Source organism: Scophthalmus maximus, chromosome 8 (genome assembly GCF_022379125.1).
Source record: "Scophthalmus maximus strain ysfricsl-2021 chromosome 8, ASM2237912v1, whole genome shotgun sequence".
Classification (NCBI taxonomy): Eukaryota; Metazoa; Chordata; class Actinopteri; order Pleuronectiformes; family Scophthalmidae; genus Scophthalmus; species Scophthalmus maximus.
The window spans coordinates 22,278,847-22,305,662 of NC_061522.1; the positions used below are offsets into that span (position 1 = coordinate 22,278,847).

At 41.9% G+C, this 26,816-nt stretch overlaps 1 protein-coding gene across 1 annotated transcript in view; it reads right to left on the reverse strand.

The window, feature by feature from the left end:
- The window catches only part of gpm6ab (glycoprotein M6Ab), a 29,143-nt gene extending 12,038 nt beyond the window's left edge, over nucleotides 1–17,105 (reverse strand). The window contains exons 1-2 of the mRNA XM_035638268.2: nucleotides 16,861–17,105; nucleotides 3,284–3,476 (exon numbers count right to left, since the gene is read on the reverse strand). Of these exons, the coding sequence (XP_035494161.1) occupies nucleotides 3,284–3,476; nucleotides 16,861–16,897 (230 nt within the window). The 5' untranslated portion in view covers nucleotides 16,898–17,105. The remainder of the gene's footprint in view (nucleotides 1–3,283; nucleotides 3,477–16,860) is intronic.
- Nucleotides 17,106–26,816: the final 9,711 nt, after the last annotated feature.

A 26,816-nucleotide genomic window follows, 5' to 3' on the forward strand; every position in this document is an offset into this window, starting at 1 on the left:
ATGCACTGGCAGTAATGATCACTCTTTTGTGGATGATAGCAGGAAGTGTGGGGCAGGAGAGACTGAGAATGGTGGGGCCTGTGGAGACACCAAATTCAATTAAATTCAATTCAATTTTATTTGTATAGCGCCAAATCACAACATACATCATCTCAATGCACTTTACATAGTGAGGTAAATATTACAATATTACAGGGAAAACCCAACAAATCCCACAATGAGCGAGCACTTGGCGACTGTGGAGAGAAAAAACTCCCTTTTAACAGGAAGAAATCTCTGACAGAACCGAACTCACTTGTGGGCGGTCATCTGTCTCAACCGGTTGGGGTGAGGAGAAAAATGCGGAAGAGAGGAGAGGTGGGCAGAAAGAGGGTGAGAGGAGAGAAGAGAGAGAGAGGATAGTTGTACAACCGCCGCTTTAATCTCTACCAGACTGATACTTAAAATTACAAAAAATTACAATTATGATGTTGTTATTATTAGTGATAATAATAATAATAATAATAATAATAATAATAATAATAATAATAATAATAATAATAATAATAATAATAATAATAATGACTGGTTTGGGTCCTGCAGCTCTAGGGTCAGAGATACACAAGGAGAGAGAGAAAACACAGACAGGGTTAGTGACATGTAATGTAAACATATCGGGGGAGAGAGGAGTTGTGTAAGAGTTGCTTTAATCTCTACCAGACTGAAACTTATAATTACAGAAAAACTGACAATTATAAATGCAATGATGTTATTAATAATAATAATAGTCATAATAATAATAATAATAATGACGGGTTTGGATCCTGCAGCTCTGGGGTCAGAGAAATACTAGGAGAGAGAGAAAATAGGGTTAGTGACATGCATCTTCAGTGACCACCCTTTGATTCGTGGATCATATGCGTGATCTGTCAAATTCTGTTTACTTTCTGCTCCCGCAGAGGGCGTCAGTTGAGTAGGCAGTCCCTAATGTGGCCAAAAGTCACATACCCGTTCTCACTGCTATTAGAATTGGACACATGCGGACACATTCGGCTTAAACCACCTCCGAATGTGTTTTTTGAGATCTGATTCTTAATGCGTCCTGAGAGTGTTTTCACCTGTACTTAAAGCTGTCAACTTGTGATCGGATCACTCAGGACGGATGTAAATACCAGGTGCGAGTCCCAAAGTGTCCAATCCAATCATGCATACCACGTTGAGGGTGGATGAGGCAAGTACAGAAGTAGATTATGAAAACTATGTTTATAATGACCCTGACCATGAGGACATGAAGGAGGAATTTAAGAGCTTGGTAAGTAACGCAAAAGAACCAAAGAACATATTTAAACGACTAAGGAAATATATTATATTTAAATACTATATTTAAAGACTGGGAAAATGCCAATCTGAATTAATGGTATAAATGGACGTTATACACAGATGACAAATGAGTGCATAGTATGTTCAGAAGCCCCAACAGCATTGCCGTCAGCTATTCCAGAAAAACACGTTTAAAGAATGTACTAATATGCAGCAACATGAATGTGGCGAAGGTAGATTCACTCCTTGTGGTCAGTTGGAGTCACTGTCCAGATTTTCTATGTGTGGTATACAATGTAGACATTTATATGGAGCCGGAAAATACCGTGAATATCTAGATGAATATCCTGAATATTAATTTTGCAATGCATGTGCTGAGTTTATGATTTCATCATCTCAAAACAAGCCACCTACCAACTATAAAATAGATCGAGGGGCAGAGTACGAATGTTTTGCAGCGGAGTATACGCTCTAGAGCAAGGAGGAATTGATGTAGGCAACACTACTGTTAACTGTAAAGTGATTGGGTAGTATCATGGTTCCCACATTCAAATATGAGTCGACAGCTCATTGAAACGCCAGTCTGGTATGAAAACCCAGAACCAGTATACCAGAATTGTTATAAAATAACCATGAACATTCCTAATCTTCACCTGTTGAATGAACAAACACACCATAGCAGACAGTTATTGGATGTGTGGAAAGGATGTTTTGTTAAACACTCTGCGCTACTGCGAGGTGAGGAAGCACCAGACATGATTCTAACATGGTCTAACAGACAATATACACCTGACCAACATGTATACTTAGATGCTATAGGGCAGCCTAAACTAATTCCAGAAGAGTTCAAAGCAAGGAATGAGATCAAGGCTGGATTAGAGAACATACTTCCCTGGGTTACAATTAACAAGTACAATGACACAGCAGAATAAACACGCCTTAGACTGGATTCTAGCAGGAAAGGACAGAGTCTGTCAAATCATCTTACCGATTCTCAAGTGTCAGAGGACCATGGACAGACAGATGAGCATTATGGCCAACATTCAACTGGCTCAAGTGATGAACGTGATGGCGGCTGAGCAGATGGACAGGACTCAGTTTGCTCAAATAGTGATTGGACAACCAGATCTTTTTCTAGTCTGTGTTGTCTGGACGACGAGGGGATTGTTTGAACAGAACAATAAAAGGACGAGGAAGAACAACAAAATGAAACATGAGTATATTTCAACGGGTGGGGCATGCAGGAGCTGAGGACTCATTCTAATAATCACCATAAATCACAGGGTACAATGTAAAAAAAATCTGTCTGTTACAAATGAGTTAGTTTTATAGTTGTTTTTAGTTAGCTTTCAGTTTAAGGAATTTGTTGCATTTACCATTTATATGGTAAATGGACTGTATTTATATAGCGCAGTCAAAGCGCTTTACAGGAAAGTCACACGACTCTACATCCTGAGCCACAGCCGCCTATATGCTGATTGATCATACATAATCATGCATTTTGGGTAGTAATTACACTTTCATATTTTAGCTTGTGTTCAGTTTTAATTATATTTTTTGACTATATTTACAGTCATCCTGATTTTCATGTTTTAAAATGTTTTCATTTAGTTAATTATTCATTCATAATGTATGGGAGATTCAATGCATGCCAAGAAGGTGGTCACTCTAAACAGAAGGGGGGCCATGAGGACATTTTCCCTATACATGCAGGTTATAGGTTTTTTGTCCTCATATGTTTTGAATCTGCTTGGATCTTGTTAAAGTTGAAGGCACTGTCTTATTGTTGATCAGCATCGTTACAGTAATATCGGAAGGATTTTCAGGTATTTACTTTTCTTAAGGTTAATGCATGATTGTTTAGGTATTTGCATTTGTAATGATGATTAATGACGCAGTGCTGTGAGGATTAGAACACCCTCAAAAAATAAAGTGAAGTCCTGTAATCTGGGTGAGAAGTGAAGGTTTAAAACAAGTCACTGACATGGTAAACACATCCAGTGTTTCTCCTGGGGCTCTGATGACCTCGAAGTAGTTCTGGAGGATGCTGACAGTTCCGCTCAAAGCCTCATGGCCACACCCACAGAACAAAGCCACACCCATGTAGAGGAGAATGGTAGCGATGAGAGAAGCCCAGGGCAGACTGCCCACGCATCGCTCACAGCACTCCTTACAGCCTGGAGATACACAAAACAAACACAGTTGTAATCTTTAACATTCCGTGTACAATTAGATGATTCAGAGTGACGATAAATCATTAAATCCATAAATTTAAGAAAGAAAAAAATATATATTCGGGAGTAAAAGATTTCTGATACTAATATATCAGCTGATATATATTGAAAAAAGAAAGGCAAGGATTCCTAAGATATTGCTCTCAAACTCTTGTGGCAAAGAAATCTAATTGAGGCTTGATATTTCACAGTTTAACATGAATAACATGAATATTGTCTGCGTTGTTTCGGAATAAACAATGCAGACAATATTAAATTCATGTTAAACTGTGAAATTGGCTAAACCAATTTTTGGGAAAAATCTTGAAACCTTAGTTAAGACTCTGATAACCTCTTTTGTTTCTTGGTAGACTATATTGTTCATGATTTATTTGATTACCCTTTCTTGTGTGTCATTTTACAGAGTTTGATCCTTTAGAATACAATTGAACAGATTTTTTTTCCTTTAAAAATGTGGCAAAAAAGACGTTTTTCGGTGGTCCCCTCTGCAACAGTAGGACTCCGTTTTTCACTTCTTCCACTTCTCCTCCAAACTCTGTAAAATGACATAGCGGATCACCAACTCCATAAGGTAACATTAACTATGCAGAAGTAACTCATACAACCCCACTTCAAAATCACTGAACTATCCCTTTTAAGACAGGAATCACAGAAAACTGCTGGTCTGCTTCCACCACAAAGGCACAGAATAACTTTCCAACTACTCTCTAAGCTGTTTGAATAACTGATCAATGAGGTGAAGCAGCAAAGCTGGTGAAAAACTCATCCCTGTGAGCAAACACAATCCCATTCACCACTTCTGTATTAACTGTGGAAACCTAATAAATATATAAATACCATGAGAGGTAAGTAAGTGTGTATGATTTTCTTTTTATGCAACCTCTCACATTCACTACATACAATTTCTAGCAGAGCTATCCCAAACAGCCCCTTTAAACCACTGACCAGCTTAACACTCAAACATTAATGGAATTTTTCAGATTTACTTGCAACCAGTCTTTGTTTTTTAATATGCCATTCTGGTGTGACTGGCATATTTTGGCATAAATAATGTTGTCCTTGTGCTACATTATAATAATTGTGCAGTAGCTGTGAGCAGCATTTCTGGCTTTTTCCAATGACTCACTTCTGTGGTGTTTTTTAGTTTTTTTACTGTGATTTGCTGCAGTAGCTTAGATATGAAAAGGCAAAGTTCCCCTCAGAGGAGAGTAAAGGGAACAACTTTACAGTCAATAAATACTTGAACACTTATACTTTGTAATAGAGCTTATTAATCAATGTTAATAGCAACGGGGCACCACCCGGAAACCGGGACCAATAACCAAATCGTTAATTCAGTCTCAAGAATTAAAGTTGTTCACTCAAAATGTCCATATCTGGTAGATATGAACATTTATGGAGTGAACTGAAGGTGTGAATTAGAGCACTGACTCTGTCAACAAGCTACTATCCCAATGTCCGTGGAAATAACACAAAACAACTTCTCATTTATTAACTTTAGCAATATCAATTTACAATCAATACTACTTTTTATCAATAAATGTCTATTATAAGCTAAGCTACCAATCATATATCATATGCTCATCACATGAAAAGACAACAACAAGGAAGTGTGTGTGTGTGTGTGTGTGCACAGGCGTGTCCCCGGTAAAGGGGGAGGAGGAACAAGATGGCGGACGTGACCTGGGAAGTCACGTGGCGCCAGAGAAAGGTGGGGCGTGAGACATCAAGTTAAACAGCGGCTACCTTTAAACATGTGACTCTAACAAAGGAGAGATCGGGACAAAGTTAACTTCGGACCAGAATCTCTCCAGCACCCACGAGTGTGTGTAAATGTTTGTTAGTAGGAAAGCAAAGGGAAAGCGATCAAAGCAGCAGTAAGGCTCATGTGATGATGACTGAGGTCCAGCACCTGGTCTGGGACGCAGGGGCGCAGCGGCTCAGCTGGTGAGCCGGCGCGTCTCTGGTCTTTAAACAGACGACAGGTGCTGAGTTCAGACACGATGGCAGAGCAACACACAATAGTGCGACGTGGTCGGACACAAATCACAGTCAAGCAACACTGATAATAACGCGGTTATTATAGCGGCAATAAACGGGACACGGAGGTCCGGTACAAACTTCACAACAATACACAGTAAGTTAACTTACTGAAACACACATAAATAATCTACGTTCTGCCCAGAGCTAAAGCCTCTCACTGTACTCCTTGCGGGGGAACAAGCGTGTGTGGTCCGTCCTCGGATGCGGCGATGCGCGAGGCGGGAACCGCGGCGCTTCCTAGCGACTGGCGGCGGGGTGCGCGGTCCTCCGGGGTTCGGATCGGACCGGCGGTCGACTCGGTTGAAAGACTGTGGGTTCAGATCTTTCCTTCTGCAAGGATCAATAGACAGAGTGTTCCGTCTCGGCGGCTCTTGTCTAGGTACCAGCGCGGTGTGCGTTTCCAAACGCGCACAAAGAAGATGAAAAAAAGAAAAGCGGATTCCGATTCGTCCGGCGAAGTCGGGAATCCTGGGGCCTGGTTCAGCTGCGTGCACGGTCACTTATTCTGGGTTCTAGAGTGATCGTCGCGGTGGATGAAGTCTAGATTTAGAAGTGGTTGCCTCCTTTGTAGGTCAGAGGAACCCACCTGATCAAAGTGGGTTCCTTTCCTGGAGAGCGATGATCGGTGGGCATCGCAATGTTTTATAGAGTCTGTGACGTCACGCGACCCCTCGCGGTGCCGTGCGGGTCTCTGTCAATGAGGGATGCGAGTTGGCCTATGTCCAAACCACGCCCTCAGGTGGGAGATGCGGGGTCTCCGCAGGTCGCCGAGGGGTCCAGGGGTCTTGGCGTTCCCTTTCTTCAGAAGACCATGCGCTCAGGCTTCTGAGGTAACATGTAGGCCGAAGTTGTCCTATACCCATGGTGCTCGTGCACAACAGGTAACATTACATCACATGACAAAGTTAATACTCCCTGCTGGAGTATAAACATTAACAAGCTAGGCCAAAGCTAATTGTCATAGTGGATTGCTGTATGATGTCATAATTTAACTGATTTACATATGCAGGAGAGATTTAAGTTATATATGTAGGGTTAGGGTGTTGACCACAGCATCTCACTAGTCGAATCATGTAAGGAGACTTTGCATGTAGATCCTCTATGTGCTGCCAGATTCTGTATCCCTCCAAAATTGTAACTTTATTGAAATGTTTTGGAAAAATATTGTTCCCCAACTTTAACAACCACAAATACACAATTAATGATAGTTTTTCAAGTGTTTAGTTTACTTTGTCTTGTGTCCTCTTGTATAGGTCTTGGTGATGTTTTTGAGATTGACTTTTTTTCATAGAGAAGGTGTTACAGTATGTGTCAGGGTTTCTCTGCCTGATGACTGGTATTTTGCCTATCACAGCCTGCTGTGATGTCATCAGCCCACCTTAGTTCCAACCGGGTAATGGCTGACGTTATCAACTGTAGGCTAAGTAGCTCACCACTAATATGAAAATATAATAATATTTTCATGCAACTTTTCATGTAGCCCCCTTCGCTTCACAGACACACACACTCTTTCATGATCACACATGAGACCACTCCGCCTCACTGAACCCAACATGTAAACAGAGCAGCAATCCTACATAAAGCAGGAGGAGAGAATAAAGAGAATCCTACATACATCCCTTCCCTCCTTCACCTCCTCAATGCACAGAAAGGGGGTTGTCTGTCTGTGTGTGTGTGTGTGTGTATATGTATGCATGACTCATTGTGCTACTGAGGTTTAATTGACCAGCCTTGTTGCCATGCCAACAGGGGTGTGGCATGAGGCTGCTGACCCACTTTGCCTGTAGTGTTGTCATGGCAACAGCACGTCTCTGCTAGTGTTACAGTCACACTAAAGCACATTTTCAAAAGTACTGTTCAGAATATATTGTGAAAGGGTGCGCTATTGGAGAGATCATTGTCTTCTCAAATATACCTGCCAAAATAAAATGTAGAGCACATTTAAAGTTAAATGGGGACTGAAGAGAAGTTCTGAGTAATGCTGAGTGTAAAACAAAACATTTTATAGCAGTTAATAATAAGTTATACAAAAAAGTAAATAACTGCATCACAATGTCTGTTTTTGCTGTGTGTTGCTAACATGATCTACTGTACCATGAATGGTCCAAACAGTCAGTAGTATATATGCATTTTGTTTGTCATCTTTTTATTAAAAACCCTTAAATATGTATCTGTTTTTAAACTTTCATTAGTTGTTTTGTGACTGTTTCAACCAACTCTCAAAAAACTAAAAGTGACTCAAAAAGAAAAAAACAGAGAAGAAGAACCTACAAAATGGTGAACAGAAACACCATAACATAGTTAACTAACATAACTAAAATAGCTCTCAGTATCTCGCATACCTATGCCAAGGCTGAACAATCCTACACAAGATTGTCTTGTTTAAAAAGTAAAAATGTAGAAGAAAATATCAGTGAAAAAGAAGAAAAAAAAATCCTGAATATGCCCCTTTACCCACATCTGCACCAAAATTAAATAAATTTGTTCTTGGCTGAGGCCCGAACCCTCCAAAAGATTTGGTGGAAATTGGCTCAGTATATCTTTTGTAATCCTGCTGACAAATAAACAAACAAATGGGTGGAAACATATTAACTACCACTTAAAATTAGAGTATTGTGCAAGCAGGAGACTGAACACGATTTTCACTTGAGAATTTCGGCGGTGCATTTTTTAGCTTTTATTTGATAGAATAGAATAAAGACATTTCTTTATCAGCTCTTCCGTCCAATCAATTCAACGCACAGATTAAAATAGATTAAGCCGTTTAGTAACACTTGTTATTTTTCATTTATTTAATGAACATTAAGTTACATTATGATATTTCTCTTTACTGTAATGATGTAAATGGAGAATTTGAACCACTACCTCCATAAAATAAGCAGGAGAGAGACATGACTTTAGTGATGAAGTCTTGCACAAACTCATTTTGAGAGGCACTATAAAATGGTGTAAACCAGGAACAGCTCCAGGAATCTACGAGAGCAGGGCTGGGAGCCACAAAATGAAATACACAACAAAGGGCTTAGTTCACTTCCTCACCGAGATAATGTTCATTCCTTGCTTACAGAGAACAGCCCCTCTTGGCTTGGTCATTTTTGCTGGGACTGTTTAGAAGAGTGATCTGAGACCTGGTCTTTGGTGGAAAGAACATTATTCCCCTAAATTTATCCACTTAGTAATGAATGTGCTCTGAATGTTATTATAATGGTAAATATCTCTAGTAAAAATATTCCATTTTGTCCTGATGTTGGAGGAAAGCTCATGGAACATCCAGTATTTAAAAGGTTCATCTGCTGGGCAGCATGAACGTGCTAAGTGAATTTCATAGTAATCCCAGTGTCTTTTGATATTTCTTATGTATAAATAAAAAGTTGGGCGAGGATGGCAAAATACATTTCATTTGAGAAAACGGTGAATAAGTTGGTGACACAAACGAACCACAAGAAGAATATTAAATAAATTTAGGGTTAGGGTTGATCTCTTTAGGCAGAGCGAGCCCAATGAGCTAGCTGCTTACGGTCAGGCTACTTTCCATTTATTGTGTTGATGGAAAGTAATGAAATTACTTCTGGGAGATAAAAATGAAAGCCCTTGTCCATGGCTTCTTTTCTCTCCACTGTCTCTGTCTCTCTCTCCTCTCTCACTCTCTGTGGTTTTGCTAAGTCAATCTGTATCGACCTATCCCTCTCCATTAAGTTGCTTTCTATTAGTGGTCATAATAATGAAATGGATATAAGGCAAATACTGTACACAAGGTCCATTCTGACTGCTGTCAGTTTTCCCATTGAAATGAATCTTTCAAATTGTCCTGCACAAGTAGCCTACTTATTGCAGTTTCTGGTTCAAGTTCAGAAAGTCGCATCTCTGAATAAACCACTGAATACATGCTGACAATGTATTTTATGACTTTATATTGCACCATAAACACTTACTCCTTCTTTTTACTGGAAAAGCACGTTGTAATGAAGTTCTTTGATGCTAATGTAACAGGTTAAAAATATGTTCTTGTTTTAACATATGCATTTCACCAAAATGTTTGTTTTGTTGTGGTTCTGTATTTCTTGCCCATGTGTACTGTCACCAGTTGTGTGCGTGTTTGAGCGTGTATATATGTGGGTGGGGGGGTGTGCGTGCAGCGTTATGATGTTAGCCTGCTCTTGCATTACTGGAGGTGAAATCTGATTTGCTGCGATCTGCCGATAAATGCATTTAAAGTTATTATTTATGCTTTAAATGTGACCAACGCAGACACACGACTCACCGGTATGAATTTGTTTCATGTACCAAAGGTATGGAGATGTTTAATTCTCTGTTTTCATTTTTTATATAACAGTTTCTATTTTTTCATAAACTGAAAGGCAAATGAGTGTTTCTTGGACTATTTGATGATTTGTTTTGCCCAATTGTTTAATTTGAATTAATTCATACATTTTTATTTAAATGCTTTTACACTAAATTGTATGCATATGATTTTTAAAATGACTGATGTGGCTTAAATGACCAGTTCATGTTATTTTTTGTTATGTATGTAACGTGGTTCTTTTGTGAATTAATTGTAAAAGTGAAAAGCTTGCTCTTGCATGACTGGAGGAGAGCCACGCATCCCAGACACATGGGTGTGGATATTTGTAATGTATGAGAATCCTTCGTAACCAGAACACAACACAAAAAGAATATACATACACTGACCTGTTTAAAGTTTATTTACAGTGAGTCCATCTCTACCTAGTTCATTAAAACTACATTTTCTCTCTGTGAAACACCCAGCATCATTTCATTAGACCGATCTTAATTGAAAGTTGGTCAATTATTATGTGTAACTAACTTGAACAAAAGTTTTTTCCAAAGAATTGTGTACCACAAGCTTAACAACAGACAGATCGAATGAGAGTGGATCAAACAGACACAGCATTGAGAGCACAGCAGGTGTCAGAACAGTGTTTGTTAATCTGGTTATGTTTTCGGTATTTTTGTCATTGTGAATATGATGAATTGTGCTGCGTTAACACCACATCTCTGTGCCCTAATTCTCCCTCCTGTCCATGACCATGTTGCATATACTTTGTATTTTATTAGGCAATGCAGTTGCTGGTGGGATTAAAAAACAATGTATTTTGAATGAAGGAAGCAATACATTTATCAACAGCTGCATAGTCACCAGGAGGTGGTTGAGGTTGTGCCAAGGTACACTTTATTTATACATGTTTAGACACTGTAGGTGAGACACATGGAGAAAATATCTGTTCTCTGAAGATATAATTTTGATCCTGCCTTCCCATTTGTTTCAATTAAATACAAAATATCTTGGGGGGATATAACACACTTTTCTATCTGGTAGTATTATACTTCACCACAGCTGAGAATTAAATTAAAACACCCTTCAAGGTGATTATGTTGTACATACATGTATTTCAAAGGACACAGCATCTTATCACAGGGAAAATTTGCAGTCCATAGTCAACAACAGCATTTTCAGTCTTAGCTGCTTTCAATGTAATTATGATATGAACATAATTTGAAAATATTAGTCATGTAGATTATTTTATTTTTACTGTATGACAATCAATTCACCTTACTTTTTGAGGGCAGCATATCAAGAGTCACATATTGGGGACATTTAATATGAATGTCAAATACTTTAGGTTATTGCTAACGATGTTACATTCTGTTGCATATTAAATGGACAACTTTGGCTCCACCCCTTTCTGTACAATTAATCAATTAGTAGACTCCTGGAACTGTACAATCTGTATAATCTCTCAAATTCCAACAGATTGGATGGGAACTGTGTGTGAGCAGCCATCCTCAGGTTGCTGCTCAGATGTACAATGAGTCTGAGCTTCAACTGGGCCACTCAATGAAAGTAAGAGACCTGTCCTTAAGACACTACAGCATTGTCTTGGCTGTATGCTTTGGGTTTTTGCTGTGCTGAAAGGTGAACTGCGCACTGAACAATCGGCCCAATCTTGGGTTGGACCACTGTTTATTTGGCTGCATTGTTCCTTTCCTCAGTTTGTTCTGACAGGTTTCCCCATCTCTGCAGAGAACATCATGTATGCCTCATCACAATTTTATCATCTATGGAGGGTTTCTTATGACTTGTGGTGTTTGCCCTGACATGCAGCATGAATTGTGTGACCTAATATAGAGGTGTATTGGCGTGTCTTTCTAAATTATGTCTAAACACGTCAATTTGCCACAGGTGTAAGTTCTAAGCACATCTCAAAAACAAGGGAGGGTTATAATTCAAACCGTAACATAATGAAATGAAAGAGTCTGAATACTTTCTGGAGACACTTTAATTAGAAAGGGTTCTTTTATTTACATAACTCAAATTCAATTGTCCTGCCTGACACGAAACTGTACTGAACTTAATACAAATTCAAGTACATGAAGCATATCCTCTGAAACGTCCACTCAGTGTAGAGAAATAAGGAGTCTTTAGCATTCCTCAAGTTAATACCTGTTAAGATTTTCTAATGAAAACTTTCATAACCATTATAATTTTATTTCTATTTTTCTAGCTTGCTCAAACTGTAAATTGTTAACAACTTTTAAAGAAGCACACTCTCACTCACACTAGAATAATCTATTATCAAAAACTACAGTTCAAAGTTTAGCCTTCCGATCCTAAGCAAAATCATACGTTTTCTACAAAGTTGTCTACAAACACATAGTTGATCACCTTGAAATGAAAAAAAAAACATTCAATCCAATCAATCAAGATATTTTAATGCAGAGACCTAAGAGAAGAAGATGAGTTTTTTATCATGTATGTATCTATGCATTTTAGCTCAATTAAAAAAAAAAAAATTATGTAGTGTTCCCAATGGTTCAGTTTTAGGCCCATTATCATTTAATTTGTGCTTAAGAAACACATTATGCTGATGATAGGCAATAACATATTACCCTTTCGCCCAATGATTAGAGATTAATGAGGCACCAGACTGTGTAAAGGACAGTGAGAAGGCATACAAGCTCTTCATGGGTCACAGCTGCCTCTGGTAAATCCCGCACAGGCTAGAGACCTCACTTTTCAGAGCCAGAATAAAAGCATAGTTTAAAAAAGGATTTTAAAATTTAAGAAATACTGCAAAGAGAAGGAGTTTAACGATCTCAAAAAGAAGCTGGAAACCTGTTACTGCCTTTATTCTTAACCTCAGACTTCTGTATCTACAACGCATCTTATTCATCTGCAACTAATCCAGAATGCAGAGAATTGATTTTTAAATTATTATCTCTTGTGTATAAGGCCTTTTGTGGTCTGGCACCTCAATATCTCTGTGATATAGTTGTGAGTTATTAAAAAAGCTAATAATTCTTATACTAATTCTGGTTATTCCCAGGTCTCCATGAAAACTGCTCACACTGCCATTAGCTTTCACGCTCTAAGCAACTGGAACATGCTACTCATATAAGGTGTGCCTCAACATTATCTTTTTTTTTTAAATGAAACTGTAGCAGTTCCTTAATGAGTTGGTTTGCTGATCTTAATATTTATGTTTTCATATTGACATTTTCACTCCTTTTTTTGGTTTTGACTCAGTGGCTCCCCGTCATATTTGGTTTGTAAACTCCTGTTTTATAGCCTCAAGTTTGGCCGCCGCCATCTTGGTGGTTTGACACAAGAAGTAACAGTCATGATCTTGCGTTCTCATTTCCTGTTTTATTTTGAATTAGTTCATTGTGTTGTTTCACTTCCTGTCCTGTGTCTAGTTTCTGGTGTCTTGTTTTTTCCTGTCTCCTGCCCCTGTGATTGTCTGCACCTGTTCCTAATGTGTCTCACCTGTGTTCTAATTGCCCTGCCCTCCTTGTGTGTATTTAGTCTCTGTGCTTCCCTTTGTCTGTGGTTGGATCGTCTATTTTTTCATGTTGTCTGGCCCGGTCTGTTCCTGCTATTTGCCCCGGTCTGCATTTTTCCCCCTGGCTCCAGTATTTGGAGTACCTTTGTTTGCTAGATTTTGTGGACACCCTTGGTTTGATTGTTTTCGTTTTATTATTAAATATCCTGTTTTTTCATCACTTTTGCATTTGGGTCCAGTTCCTGCTCAGTCGTGACAGTAACCATATTTGCAGTAGCAAGCTGTGGGCTTGAGTGAGAGCTTGAGGAACTGCACATGCACCAACACTTTGACGTTGTGGACGGTACCAGCTGTCGATCATATCCTTACTCCATTGCATCCTGTTTTTAATCGTCTGTTACTCTAAATTTAACCATCATTTGCAAAATGAACATCATAATGTATTGAAGAAGAACTGACACTAGTGATTGAGATCATACCTGGAATGAAATATGCTTATGTTTTGCTTGCTTTCTTGCAGGAAAAAAAATCTAATGCTGTGTATTTCCGTCATTGGTTACATTGACCGGCATACTTGGAATTACATGTTTTAATGACTTGTTGGGCCTTGACCAAAATATTTTTTACATAATTAATTTTATAGTATCATGTATTGCTTCCATGATTTACATTCTCAACTGTTCTTGCCGTTGGTCCAATTCCTATTATCTGATATGTAACAGTTTGCAACCTTTGTAGAGTTGCAAATTTGGATACTCTTTCTTTTACAATATCCTCAATGTTGTTGAACATATCCTGAATTATATAATAAGCCTTTAGTTTTATATTTTGACCACCAGTTTTAATTATTTCCACTTTGCCAAAATATGTCATTGTGGAAATGTTTGAAAACGCCCCAATAATACCCATCTGTTGTAATTGCAAAGTCAGTCAGCTGGATGATCAATGGTATCCCCCAATATGTTTTTGTGTACACAGGCTTGTACAATTGACTTTTTATAAATGAACTAGATATTTCTTAAGCTTTTGTACTGATGATTGAACTGCAAGTGTTTCATCCAAGCCATAGATGTTCTCTGACTGTGAGTCAAGCAACAATGGTTATGGGAAATATTAATGAGACTTGCTTCTCCAACTTTGCCACTTTATTTCTTGATGACAAAAACTCCACCAATTCTGCTGGGATTAGTTTGTATTGTAACTATTAGGGATTTCGCGATCCGATTATCCATATTGGTATTGGGGCAGTATTGACCAAGATGACTGGATCGGATATGGGAATAAAGAAGTAAAATCCGATCTGATACGTTACAGTAAACATACCAAATAAATGCCTATTTACATACATCTACTAAGCCTTGTAGGACATTCCGGCGTCATATTTTTATGTTAATTTATTATTATTTAATTATCAGGTTACGGTTCAATTTGTTTTTTGCCTGTTTGAATGTTGCTGACCATAAAACATTCTGCCAAAAGTTCTGTGAGAAATAAAACAGCAGTATTCCATAACAGTCATGTTGCTAGCTATGTATGTCTTCCTTTAGGGGAGTTGATTTGTCTTACAGTTGAGTATGAGGTTTCAGAGGGCTTGGTTAAGCAAAGTGTATCCTGAACAATGCGTTATTAATATTTTATTTCATGAATGGGGAAAAGATTGTATTGGATCAGTATCGGCAGATTCTCAAGTTTGTAGGATCAGAATCGGATCCGACACGAAAAAGTGGTATCGTCCCATCCCTAGTAATTATGTTACATAATATCATGAGTTTGTTATTGTTAAATTTGAATGGACGGATACACCACTAGACTGTATGGGTTAACTGTATAAGCTTAGATGTACGAGTCCTCAACCAGGATTTACAATCCATATGTTGCATTTTGCAGTACTTAATTATTCATTATCAATATTAGCCAGCGACACATCAACAACACACCATAAGTCATCTGCTCAGCCAGTCAGACAGTTAAACACTGATTCAAACAGATTCAAGACTAAAACCAGATCTCTCACATACTACTGTCAGCTGTATAATATCTCATTTATTGAACGAGGATGGAAAGGATAACAGGGATGTGTAATGGGAAATTGTTGTGTGGATGGCTAGAGGGAGTGATAGTGATATCTATTCAAAATTTGAAAATAATAAGTGGCTAGAATGAAAGATTGTGTTTGCTTGAAAGATAATGGTCTCCATCCAGCTTTCTGATTGGCTAAAAGGGGTTCCTTCTAGAAAAAAACACTGCCCATCATGCTACAGACGACGATTCCATAAGAGTGTTACCATAGATACAATCTTGATAAAGGTTAACACCAAGATGAATGGAATTATTCATTTAATGAATACTGCAATCATCATCTCTGATTTTGTGTGTGCAGCATCAGTTGTTTCAGACTGGATTTAGACTGAAGGTGCAATAAATAAAATGGACACACCCATTTTTACAACAATAATATGGAAGGATGTTATTAAACATATGAATATGCTATCTACATAAAAATGATAAACATACAGAGAAATAGTGAAAAAAAGAAAGGTTAGGAATGAGGGAGGCAGAGAGGAAGGGAACTGACAGAGTGAGATGGAAGTGAGTGAGACATAAAAACAGACAAAATATATAGGTTAGGAGAGAGATAGACAAACAGAAAAAGAAGGACATAGAATACAAGAGCGATAGACAGACAGGCTTATATAGCCCCCAACAAATTCTGGTTTAAGGAGGGGGCTAGTGATAAGCAGATATGAAGAAAATGGAGTGAAAGGGTAGGGAGTGACACAAATACCAGATAAAAGGGAGACATGCAGAGAGTGAGGGAGAGAGGAGAGAAGGGGTTCCGACAAGCGTGAAGTATCAACAATGGAGGCTAACAAAGAAAATCCCAATGGAGGCATCAATTAATGCTCCATTTATCCCTCGTCCTCCTGATTTTTAGTCTTCAGTTCAAGGTTTTGCCCCACACTCCCTCCTTCTATCTGCCCCCCCAAACCCCTTCCCCACCACTCCCACTCCTCCATCCATCCATCTGTCCATCCATCTGTTCGTCCAGCCTGCAAAACAACACGAACCCTCTAGTGTCTGCCAGCTCCTGTCATCCTCACCCTAAACAATCTCCTTTGTTATGCATCCATTCAATGAAAACACACAACAAAATAGGCTTGTATAATCCCTGCTATTATCATAAGCAGACATATAGATGACACAATTTAGATGCCCAGCCTATGCTTTCATTTCTGCCGGACAGAACGATGAGAAAAACTGTCTGTGTGAACCTGTGCCAAAGAAATGTGAACATTAAATGTACAAATTAAGAACTGATGCTCTGTTGTTTTCTGCAGTAAATGTATGTTATCTTCTATCTCCCTGCCCACAACACAAACAAAGGACGGTCATGATACCAAGAGAGATGGATGAACAGAACAATGGCAGACAGGTTAATCTGATGAAAGATAAAAAATGAACAAACTACTCTTCCGTCCTACCTTTCTGGCTTTGCGATTCATCCATGTTTTCCTCCATTGTAGCAGGTTACAGTCCCTTTGTCTTTGTTTCGTGTGAAGCTGTTTAAAGCCCCTTGCTAGCTCTCAGCAAAGTGTGTATGTGTGTCTGTGTGTGTGTGTGTGTGTATGTGGGAGGCAGCCTATGTGTGTGAGTGATTTTCCCTCCCTACAGATGATGGAGGCGCAGGGAAGTCCCTGTATCAACGCTCTGCTCTCTCTTCACTCAGCCTATCTGGACTTCTCCAGCATCCTACCTCTTGATCTGTCCATAGCTTTAGCTTACTATACTGCTATTTCTTTAAATCCTGTACCAAATGTAGAAAGTCTGAATGTAAAAATCAAATTCCATTAGTACCTTTTAAATTAAACCACTTTTTCCACACTGTTTAATTTTTTAGCATTAACATTTTGAGACATCATTCAAGGCATAACGAAAATTTCAATGCAAAAATGAGTGTTAACCAGCAATGTCCCTTTACATTTACTTTAAATAACATTTACGTAGCATTCACACAACCGTGTTGGAGGCGTCAACCTAAGCGCAGCTAATTCCCTTTGAATATGGTGACATGATGCGTGCCGGACTGCATTGTGTTTGCGTTGTTTCACTTTGCCTGGGCTGTGTGCGGTAGAAATATGCAAGTTTAAGCACCAGCCAATCAAATCACATTAATGCAGAGACAGGTCCTGCCTGACACTAAACTTCAGAATGAACATGGAGAAAGGAGACAGAGTCAGTTGGTGAAGAGGGTATGTGTTCATCTGTTTGTGGAGTTTACATACTATGTACCTCCGTTTAGCATCAAAGTGTGTTTTGGGTCATTGGATTGCAATTGGAAAAAGCTTTACCACATGTACAAGTGTAAATGCATCCGAGAAACATTAAGGGTGTGTTGTGATCCAATGACCTAAACCACCTCCAGAGGAAGTCAGGGACTCATTAAGACCAAAAATTACAGTTACAATCACTACATTGGTGGAAATATGTAACTGCAGGCAAACAGCTGCCATTAGCTATTTAACAATGGTCCTGACCTCAGTCTTCAATTGCATCATTCAAGTCTGTTTGGCCAATTTGGTCAATTTGGTCTGAGTACACAAAGGAAACTTGTTAATTCATATGACAACCAACCTCTTCCCCCTGCATAATAACCCAGCTTAATGAATGGCTGCCATCTTCTTGTATTGGTCTTCGAATTCGAATGACGTGACGTGAGGCGGACAGAGTGATCAGATATCAAGACTGTATCAAGACAGACTGTGCCAATGTGGAATTTCCTGAAGCCTGTATTCTCTTCAATCACCAGTAGAAAGTTTCTCTAGAAGTCTATGAGAAAATGACCCGAATTCTCACTAAATTCATACCTTAAGTAAAAAAAACTTATGGTCTCATTCGCAAGTTTCAAGTCTTCTCCAATACAGCATGACTTGTAAATTGTGTTCTCATTTAGAGTTAAATAGACAACAAAGCACGGTATGCATTGGAGCATGGATACAGGATGATGGACAGCTGGTACCATCTAATGGGTGCATGGTTGCAGGTGTAGGTGGACAGGCAGTGTACATGCTCTCAGTCAGAGCTACGTCTGCTCCTACGTTTGGTTGCAAAAAACTCCAAGATGGTGCTGGTCAAAATTGATAATTTGAGGATTCAAAACGGCAGTTCACAAGTCAATGGGTGATGTGATGGTGGGTTGCCATTTACCTACAACTCAAAAAAAATCATAATAATTTTTAAATATTTGAATATTTAATTTTATGTGAATTACTATTCATACAGTGTAAATATTACTTTTATGTCAGTATAGTTCAGTAGACACAATCACAATGGGACGCAAAAGGCTAATGATCTCCATGCAGCTCTTTGGCTGCTCCTTTGTGGCTCGTGTGTGTTTACTTCAGCAGAGCAGCTCAGACTGCAACCTCGCACCACTCCGCTCATGTTGTACGTGTCAGCGAATCTCGACTTAGTACACAGAAAAGCGCTATATAAATACAGTCCATTTACCATCATCAATGATTCGGGGGGGTGGAGTAGGTTCGGCCGGAGGGCAAAGTGTGCTCAACAACACAAGTTTTGGCAGAGACACATGGAACGCAGGATGAACATTGAGAGCAGGAGGAAGCTTTAGTCGGAGGACACTGGGGTTAATGACACGGTCAATGATGTAAGGACCAATGTACCTGGGGGCCAATTTGCTGGACTCGATCTGGAGAGGCAGGTGGCAGGATGATAACCAGACCTTCTTGCCAACCTGGTTGTGATGTAAATTTCTCATATAGTCATGTATTACCATATATTCTGTTTAAATTGTTTTTTTGGTATGTGGGAAAGACCATTTACGAGAATGAATAATTAGCTGAGTCTGGGTTAGAAATGCAGATACAGGAAGTGTGGTTTACAAGGAGTTAATAAACAGCTGCTGTATTAATGGTAATAAGACAATCCGGCCAGAAAAGAAGGATTTAGAAAGATGAAAGTTATTTAAGATGTCTTTTTCTGTATGATCTGGGTCAGACATCTGAACCTTCCCATGGTGAAGGAGCTCTGAACCAGACTCTGTTGTGCTTTGTTCAATTAAATATGACTTGCAGGACTCCGTGGAAAGCAGAAGGCCAAATATATAGGAATATTCCTCCCTGTGGGTGAGACGCTGTTTTCGGACCGAGCCCAGATCGCCGCTCCAATCCTGAATTTGCAAAGATTTAGCAAATGCCTTTTTTCTGTCCCCGTTCATCCGGACAGCCAGTTTTGGTTTGCCTTTTCATTTGAAGACAAGGTGTATTTCAAGGTGCGTTGCGCGATAACTTGCAAAATTTACACTTTCCATGCGGTTCTGTTTTACTTCAATATGTGGATGATATTCTCGTAGCGAGTTCTTCACAGGAAGCAAGTAAAATTGACTCAATTGCTTTGCTTAAATATCTAGCTGAAAATGGTCACAAGGCAAGCCTCTCTAAATTAGCTAACCCTCCCACTTGCCAACCGCCAACCCCGGGGTCGGACAAACCGCCCCGGAGCCTCGGGGTCAGAGAAGCCCGGAGGCTCTGGGGGGTGTCCGGGGGTCCGAGAGACCCAGAGGGCCTCTGAAAATTACACGCGTGGCAAGCGGGAGGGTTAGGTAGACTCGGGCACATCGAGAAGCCTCGCATCTGGGGCCGCGGACCCGTCAAGGGACACTTGTGGGGAGTCGCAATACACACAAAGGTGAAGGCCTTGATCGCGAGAGCGCCCGCCTGTGTCCCTTTTGTGAATTTCTTTTGGAGTTGGGGCACCCTCTATCACCCGTATCAAGGGGTCGCCGCTGTTTCTTTCTTTCTTTCTTTCTGTGTGTGTGTGTGTGTGTGTGTCTCTCTACCCTTTTGCATACTCGGTCCACCAGGGGGGGGTGTTTTTAAATCGCCACCGAGCTGCGCGCATAGGCCCCAGAAAGACACTTCTGTGCAGCCAAATCATTCCAAAAAAGTGGACTACGGCGTACGCAAAACACAAATCTGTGAAAATGTTTACTGTTTTCCCCTTAGCCCTTGTGCGACCCTTTTGCATACTCGGTCCACCGGGGGGGTGTTTTTAAATCGCCACCTGGCTGCGCACATAGGCCCTCGGGGTCGGGGCTTCTCGCTCCCCCTGCAGGCTAATCCCATCAGGTCAAAATCACACATGTGCGATAACCCTTGTGCTACCCTTTTGCATACTCGGTCCACCGGGGGGGGTGTTTTTAAATTGCCACCGGGCTGTGCGCATAGGCCCAAGGCAGAGATCAAGGCAGAGATCAGATCGCGAGAGCGCCTGCCTTTGTCCCTTTTGTGAATTTTTTTTGGAGTTGGGGGGGGGGGGAGTTGGGGTCAGAGAAGCCCCGACCCGACCCCGAGGCTCCGGGACGGTTTGTCCGACAAGGGGGTTGGGGGTCTGAGAAGCCCCGACCCGACCCAGAGTTGGGGTCAGAGAAGCCCCGACCCGACCCCAAGGCTCCGGGGCGGTTTGTCCGACTCCTGGGTTGGGGTCAGAGAAGCCCCGACCCCGAGGCTCTGGGGCGGTTTGTCCGAAGCGGGGGTAGGGGTCTGAGAAGCCCCGACCCCGAGGCTCCGGGGAGGTTTGTCCGACTCGTGGGGTCAGGGAAGCCCCGACCCCGAGGCTCCGGGGCGGTTTGTCCGACTCCTGGGTTGGGGTCAGAGAAGCCCGGACCCCGAGGCTCCGGGGCGGTTTGTCCGACTCCTGGGTTGGGGTCAGAGAAGCCCGGACCCCGAGGCTCCGGGGCGGTTTGTTCGACTCCTGGGTTGGGGTCAGAGAAGCCCGGACCCCGAGGCTCCGGGGCGGTTTGTCCGACTCCTGGGTTGGGGTCAGAGAAGCCCCGACCCCGAGGCTCCGGGGCGGTTTGTCCGACCCCGGGGTTGGGGTCAGAGAAGCCCGGAGGCTCCGGGGGGTGTCCGGGGGTACGAGAGACCCAGAGGGCCTCTGAAAATTACACGCGTGGCAAGCGGGAGGGTTAGCACTCCCGCTTGCCAGGGCTAACCCTGCGTGTAATTTTCAGAGGCCCTCTGGGTCTCTTGGACCCCTGGACACCCCCCGGAGCCTCCGGGCTTCTCTGACCCCAACCCCGGGGTCGGACAAACCGCCCCGGAGCCTCGGGGTCGGGGGTTCTCTGACCCCAACCCAGGAGTCGGACAAACCGCCCCGGAGCCTCGGGGTCCGGGCTTCTCTGACCCCAACCCAGGAGTCGGACAAACCGCCCCAGAGCCTCGGGGTCCGGGCTTCTCTGACCCCAACCCAGGAGTCGGACAAACCGCCCCGGAGCCTCGGGGTCGGGGTTCTCTGACCCCAACCCAGGAGTCGGACAAACCGTCCTGGAGCCTCGGGGTCGGGGCTTCTCTAAACCCACGAGTCGGACAAACCTCCCCGGAGCCTCGGGGTCGGGGCTTCTCAGACCCCAACCCCCGCTTCGGACAAACCACCCCAGAGCCTCGGGGTCGGGGCTTCTCTGACCCCAACCCAGGAGTCGGACAAACCGCCCCGGAGCCTCGGGGTCGTGTCGGGGCTTCTCTGACCCCAACTCCCCCCCCCCCCCCCCCCCCCCCCCCCGAGAGAGAGAGAGAGAGAGAGAGAGAGAGAGACACACACACACACACACACACACAGAAAGAAAGAAAGAAAGAAACAGCGGCGACCCCTGGACACGGGTGATAGAGGGTGCCCCAACTCCAAAAAAAATTCACAAAAGGGACACAGGCGGGCGCTCTTGCGATCAAGGCCTTCCCCTTTGTGTGTATTGCGACTCCCCACAAGTGTCCCTTGACGGGTCCGCGGCCCCAGACGTGAGGCTTCTCGATGTGCCCGAGTCTACCTAACCCTCCCGCTTGCCACGCGTATAATTTTCAGAGGCTCTCTGGGTCTCTCGGACCCCCGGACACCCCCCGGAGCCTCCGGGCTTCTCTGACCCCAACCCAGGAGTCGGACAAACCGGCCCAGAGCCTCGGGGTCGGGGCTTCTCTGACCCCATTCTCTGACCCCCCCCCATAGAGGGTGCCCCAACTCCAAAAAAAATTCACAAAAGGGACACAGGCGGGCGCTCTCGCGATCTGATCTCTGTCTTGGGCCTATGCGCACAGCCCGGTGGCGTTTTAAAAACACCCCCCCTGGTGGACCGAGTATGCAAAAGGGTAGCACAAGGGCTAAGGGGAAAACAGTAAACATTTTCACGGATTTGTGTTTTGCGTACGCCGTAGTCCACTTTTTTGGAATGATTTGGCTGCATAGAAGTGTCCTTTCAAGGGTTAAGGTTAGGAAATTCCCGATCCTCCCTGGCTCAAAAAGCCAACTCTAGACCAAGATATCTTAGCTAACTATAGACCCATATCAAACCTCCCCTTTATCTCTAAAATTCCTTGAAAAATCTGTTGCTAACCAGTTATGTGTGTATTTACACAGGAATAGTCTGCTTGAAGACTTTCATTCAGGGTTTAGAAAACATCATGGTACAGAAACAGTACTGCTGAAGGTGACCAACGATCTTCTCATGGCCTCAGACAGTGGACATGTTTCTATTCTTGTACTATTAGAGCTTAGTGCTGCATTTGATACTATTGATCACAAGATTCTGTCAGAAAAATATGTATTATAACTAGTTAAAAAGAACATTCTGATCGTAGAGAGAACAGTCTGTATAGGTATCTTGTATACAGATGTGATGTTGTGGTTACTGTTGTCCACTATAAAGGCAGAAACACCTCAGGGCATCCATGACCTTGGAATGCGACTCAGGAAACTCAGGACCTGCCATTTAACTTTGTCTGTAAATAAGTAATACACAGATATACATTGTAAAGGGGAACCGCCCATCATGCTTAAATATCCTTGCATCTCCTGTATTCGTAGGACAACCTCAGTACTCAGACACTGTGCTGCTGTATTGACTTGTCCCCTTGCAGCAAGAATATATGTATGTATTAAATGTTACTGTTTGTCTAAAAACCGAATTCAACTTTCTGTGTTCATTTCAGATTATTCTAACATCTTGGTCCTTCGAGCCGGATCCCAACATCCTTTCCACCTTCCAGGAGCGGGACTGAAACCGTGCAGAGGACTCCTAAACAAAGACCTCCAGCTGAATTGCTGTAAAGGGAGGCTAGTCACCACTGGAGGGTGGAAGAGTGACGGGACCCAAAAGAAACAAAACAAGAGAACACAGAATTGAGCGGTTGAAGGTCAGAGAATTAAAGTCGCAAAATTAGGATAAGCGCTAAAGAAAAACCTACAGAGAAAGAGATCAGCAGTAATAAACTGTGATCAAAACTCTGTGAGGTAGCGTGGTAGTCCATAGTCTGTGTGAGAAGACTACAGGAAATAAATAACTCCGTGTACACGTTAAAAGGAAATAGTTCGAGGAACTAAGGTATTGCGATAGGAAGACGACTGATGTGTGTGTTTGTCTTTATGTGTTGTGTTTTTGTCATTGTGTATTATATGTTTTTGTCTTTGTGTGAAACTGGGAGATAGAGATTCAGTGGTGTCTCAGTATTAACGTACTGATCAGACCAGTTGCTCGGGTGTATTCCATACAAACTGGTTGGCCATTGAAGGGGATTGTTGACAGTGTCTCAGCAGAGAAAAACAAACGGCGGAAACCTAACGGTGATAACATAAACCGTCCAAAGATCTTTGCTGATTGGGTCAGTTGCTCCGAACGAAAGTGTCATACAAACTGACTGGCTGTTGACAAAACATAGCACAATAGGGAATATATTTTGCAAAAAGCAAGATTTTGAAGATGCAAAATGTATGTTTATAAGAGATAGGGAAAACATTAAATATTTGCAAAGATGGGAAAAGAAGTTCAGGTTTACAGGTAGAATCACTGTAGAAGGATGTAACAAATTAGTGAAGGACATCGAAAAAAATAGGCTTAACTGATCCAAAATCAAACAAAAAGAATGCATTAAGTCAGGCCAGAGAGTTGCTCACTGAAGCCCATAACAGAAAGTGGGGCCAGTCAAAAGCAAAGAGTAAAGAAACTCTGGTGTTGGAGGACAAAGAGGATATAAACTCAGTAATTAGATCTAGACAAAACCCTCCACCTCCAGAATATGATGATGATCCACAGCCACATCCTCCTCCCACAGCCTCCTCCCTATACCCTGAGATACCCCACCAAGAACCAATACTGCCAATAGTGTTACAAAAACAAGCAGGGGGTGACACAAGATCAGGACATGGGTGGGGCAATTGGGCTATAGCAAAAGGGCAGGCCATGAGCCCATTTAAAGGTGCTGCTAGTGGAGCGGAATGTCCCCAAGTCAATGATTTACTAACAATGATTCAGGTCCCTAACCCAAACCCAGGAGAAGATGGAGATTTAACTATGTATGTATACAGGCCTTGGACCGCGGAGGATGTTAAAAAAGCCACGGAAGGCATACATCATCCAAAAGTAAAAGTAGCCACATATATAGAAGGAGTAGAAGGGCTCTATGCCAGTTATAGACTCAATGGGGTCGAAATTGAGAGAGCTGAGACAGATAATGGGACACGATTGGTGCCTTATTTGCGGAAATTGGAATCCAAATGACGATCAGGGAAGGCCACTGCCATATGGTGACGCTAACCTTAGGCAGAGACTCACTGACGTAGAAGGACGTGTGAGAGGCAGATATCAGGCTAGAGCAAATTGGACAGAGATAAATAGGTGCATTCAAAAGGATGATGAAGACGTAGATCACTATTGATAATCACAGCGGGGTTGAGGTACCACAAGACATGGCCAATGATAGCCATTATGAGGAACAGTTAAAGAACGCATTCTTAAAGGGTAGCCAACCCCAAATCAGCAGCTTCGTCTCAAAACACATGGTTGATCATCGCACTGCCCGCTTACAAAATACTTTAGAATACGCCAGACATGCAGAACAACACTTTAAAGATAAAAGGAAGGCCAAAAAAGGACATGCACTCATCTTAGAAGAAGATGATGCGACAATATTGGTGTTAAATAGTGGAAGAGGCAGTTATAAGGGAAGGGGCAGAGGAAGAGGTCGAGGACGAGGCAGAGGTAGAGGTCACGGTACTGGATGTTGGGAGTGTGGACAAGAGGGACATTGGGCACAAGATTGTCCTAAAAAGAGAACGCCCAGCTATCAGACCTATCAGGACAAGACAGGAACGAGCATGACTAGGCGAAGAAAGAGGTTCAGACAGGGATAAGGACAAGAAAGAAGATAAAGAAATTGAAGAGGAAGTGTTAGAGTTGAGCACACTAGAAGTGCTACTATGGGAAGAAAAAAAAAAAAAAAACAGAAGTTACGCTGAAAGTACAGGGCTATTGTGAGTCACCAACAATATTTTCCCAGGCTATGTCAGCAAACTTAGCTAAATTCATTCCACCACAAGGGAGTCAATTATTGCTAAATGTAGATGATATCTTGCTGGCATCTCCAACAGAGGAAGATTGTGAAATGGACATCATAGCTCTGCGTAAGTTTCTCACTGAACAGGGTCATAGAGTAAGCAAGGGTAAGTTACAGTTGTGGCAGACAACTATTAAATATCTAGGTTACAATCTCTCACAGGAGGGAAAGCACCTAGATGAAGGAAGAAAAACAGCAATTTTACAGGCCCCAAAACAAAAACAAAGAAGCAAAGTATGTCATTCTTAGGTATGACTAATTTTTGCAGAAGCTGGATATCAAGTTATGCTGAAGTAACTGCGCCTCTGACAGCTCTAATCTATGATAAACCCATGGCAGCCTCTGACCTTCTGACCTGGACACCAGAGGCAGAGAATGCATTTATAAAGGTTAAAAAGTTGCTTGTTGGATCTGCAGTATTAGGTTTGCCAGATTATTCTAAACCTTTTATCCAAACAGTAGACTGCAAAGACGGCTTTATGACATCGGTGCTTACTCAGACTCATGGGGTAAAAAATAGACCGTTAGCTTATTATTCAACCAAACTTGACTCAGTGGCTAGAGCATTAACACCCTGCGTTCAGGCAGTTGTGGCAGCCTCTTTGGCAGTCCAAGTCTCAGCTTTAATTGTATTATTTCATTCCCTAACTTTGAAGGTGCCACATGCAGTATCAGTTATACTACTCCAGAACAAGATCTCATATTTGTCACCATCGAGACATCTGTCATGCATGACTGTGCTTTTGTCTCAACCTCACTTGATCATAGAGCGCTGTACTACTCTAAATCCATCTACGCTAATGCCAACCGCAATTGATGGAGAACCACATGACTGTCTAGCAGATATTTCGGAAAGAGTTTTACCAAGGGCAGATCTAATCGATGTGCCTTTAGCAGACAGTGAGCTAACAGTCTTTGTAGACGGCTCCAGCAGGAAATTGCAGGATGGGACTAATGCTACAGGTTATGCAGCAGTGACACAGGATAAAACCTTAAAAGCAGAACCGTTACCAAGAAACTACTCAGCTCAAGCTGCTGAG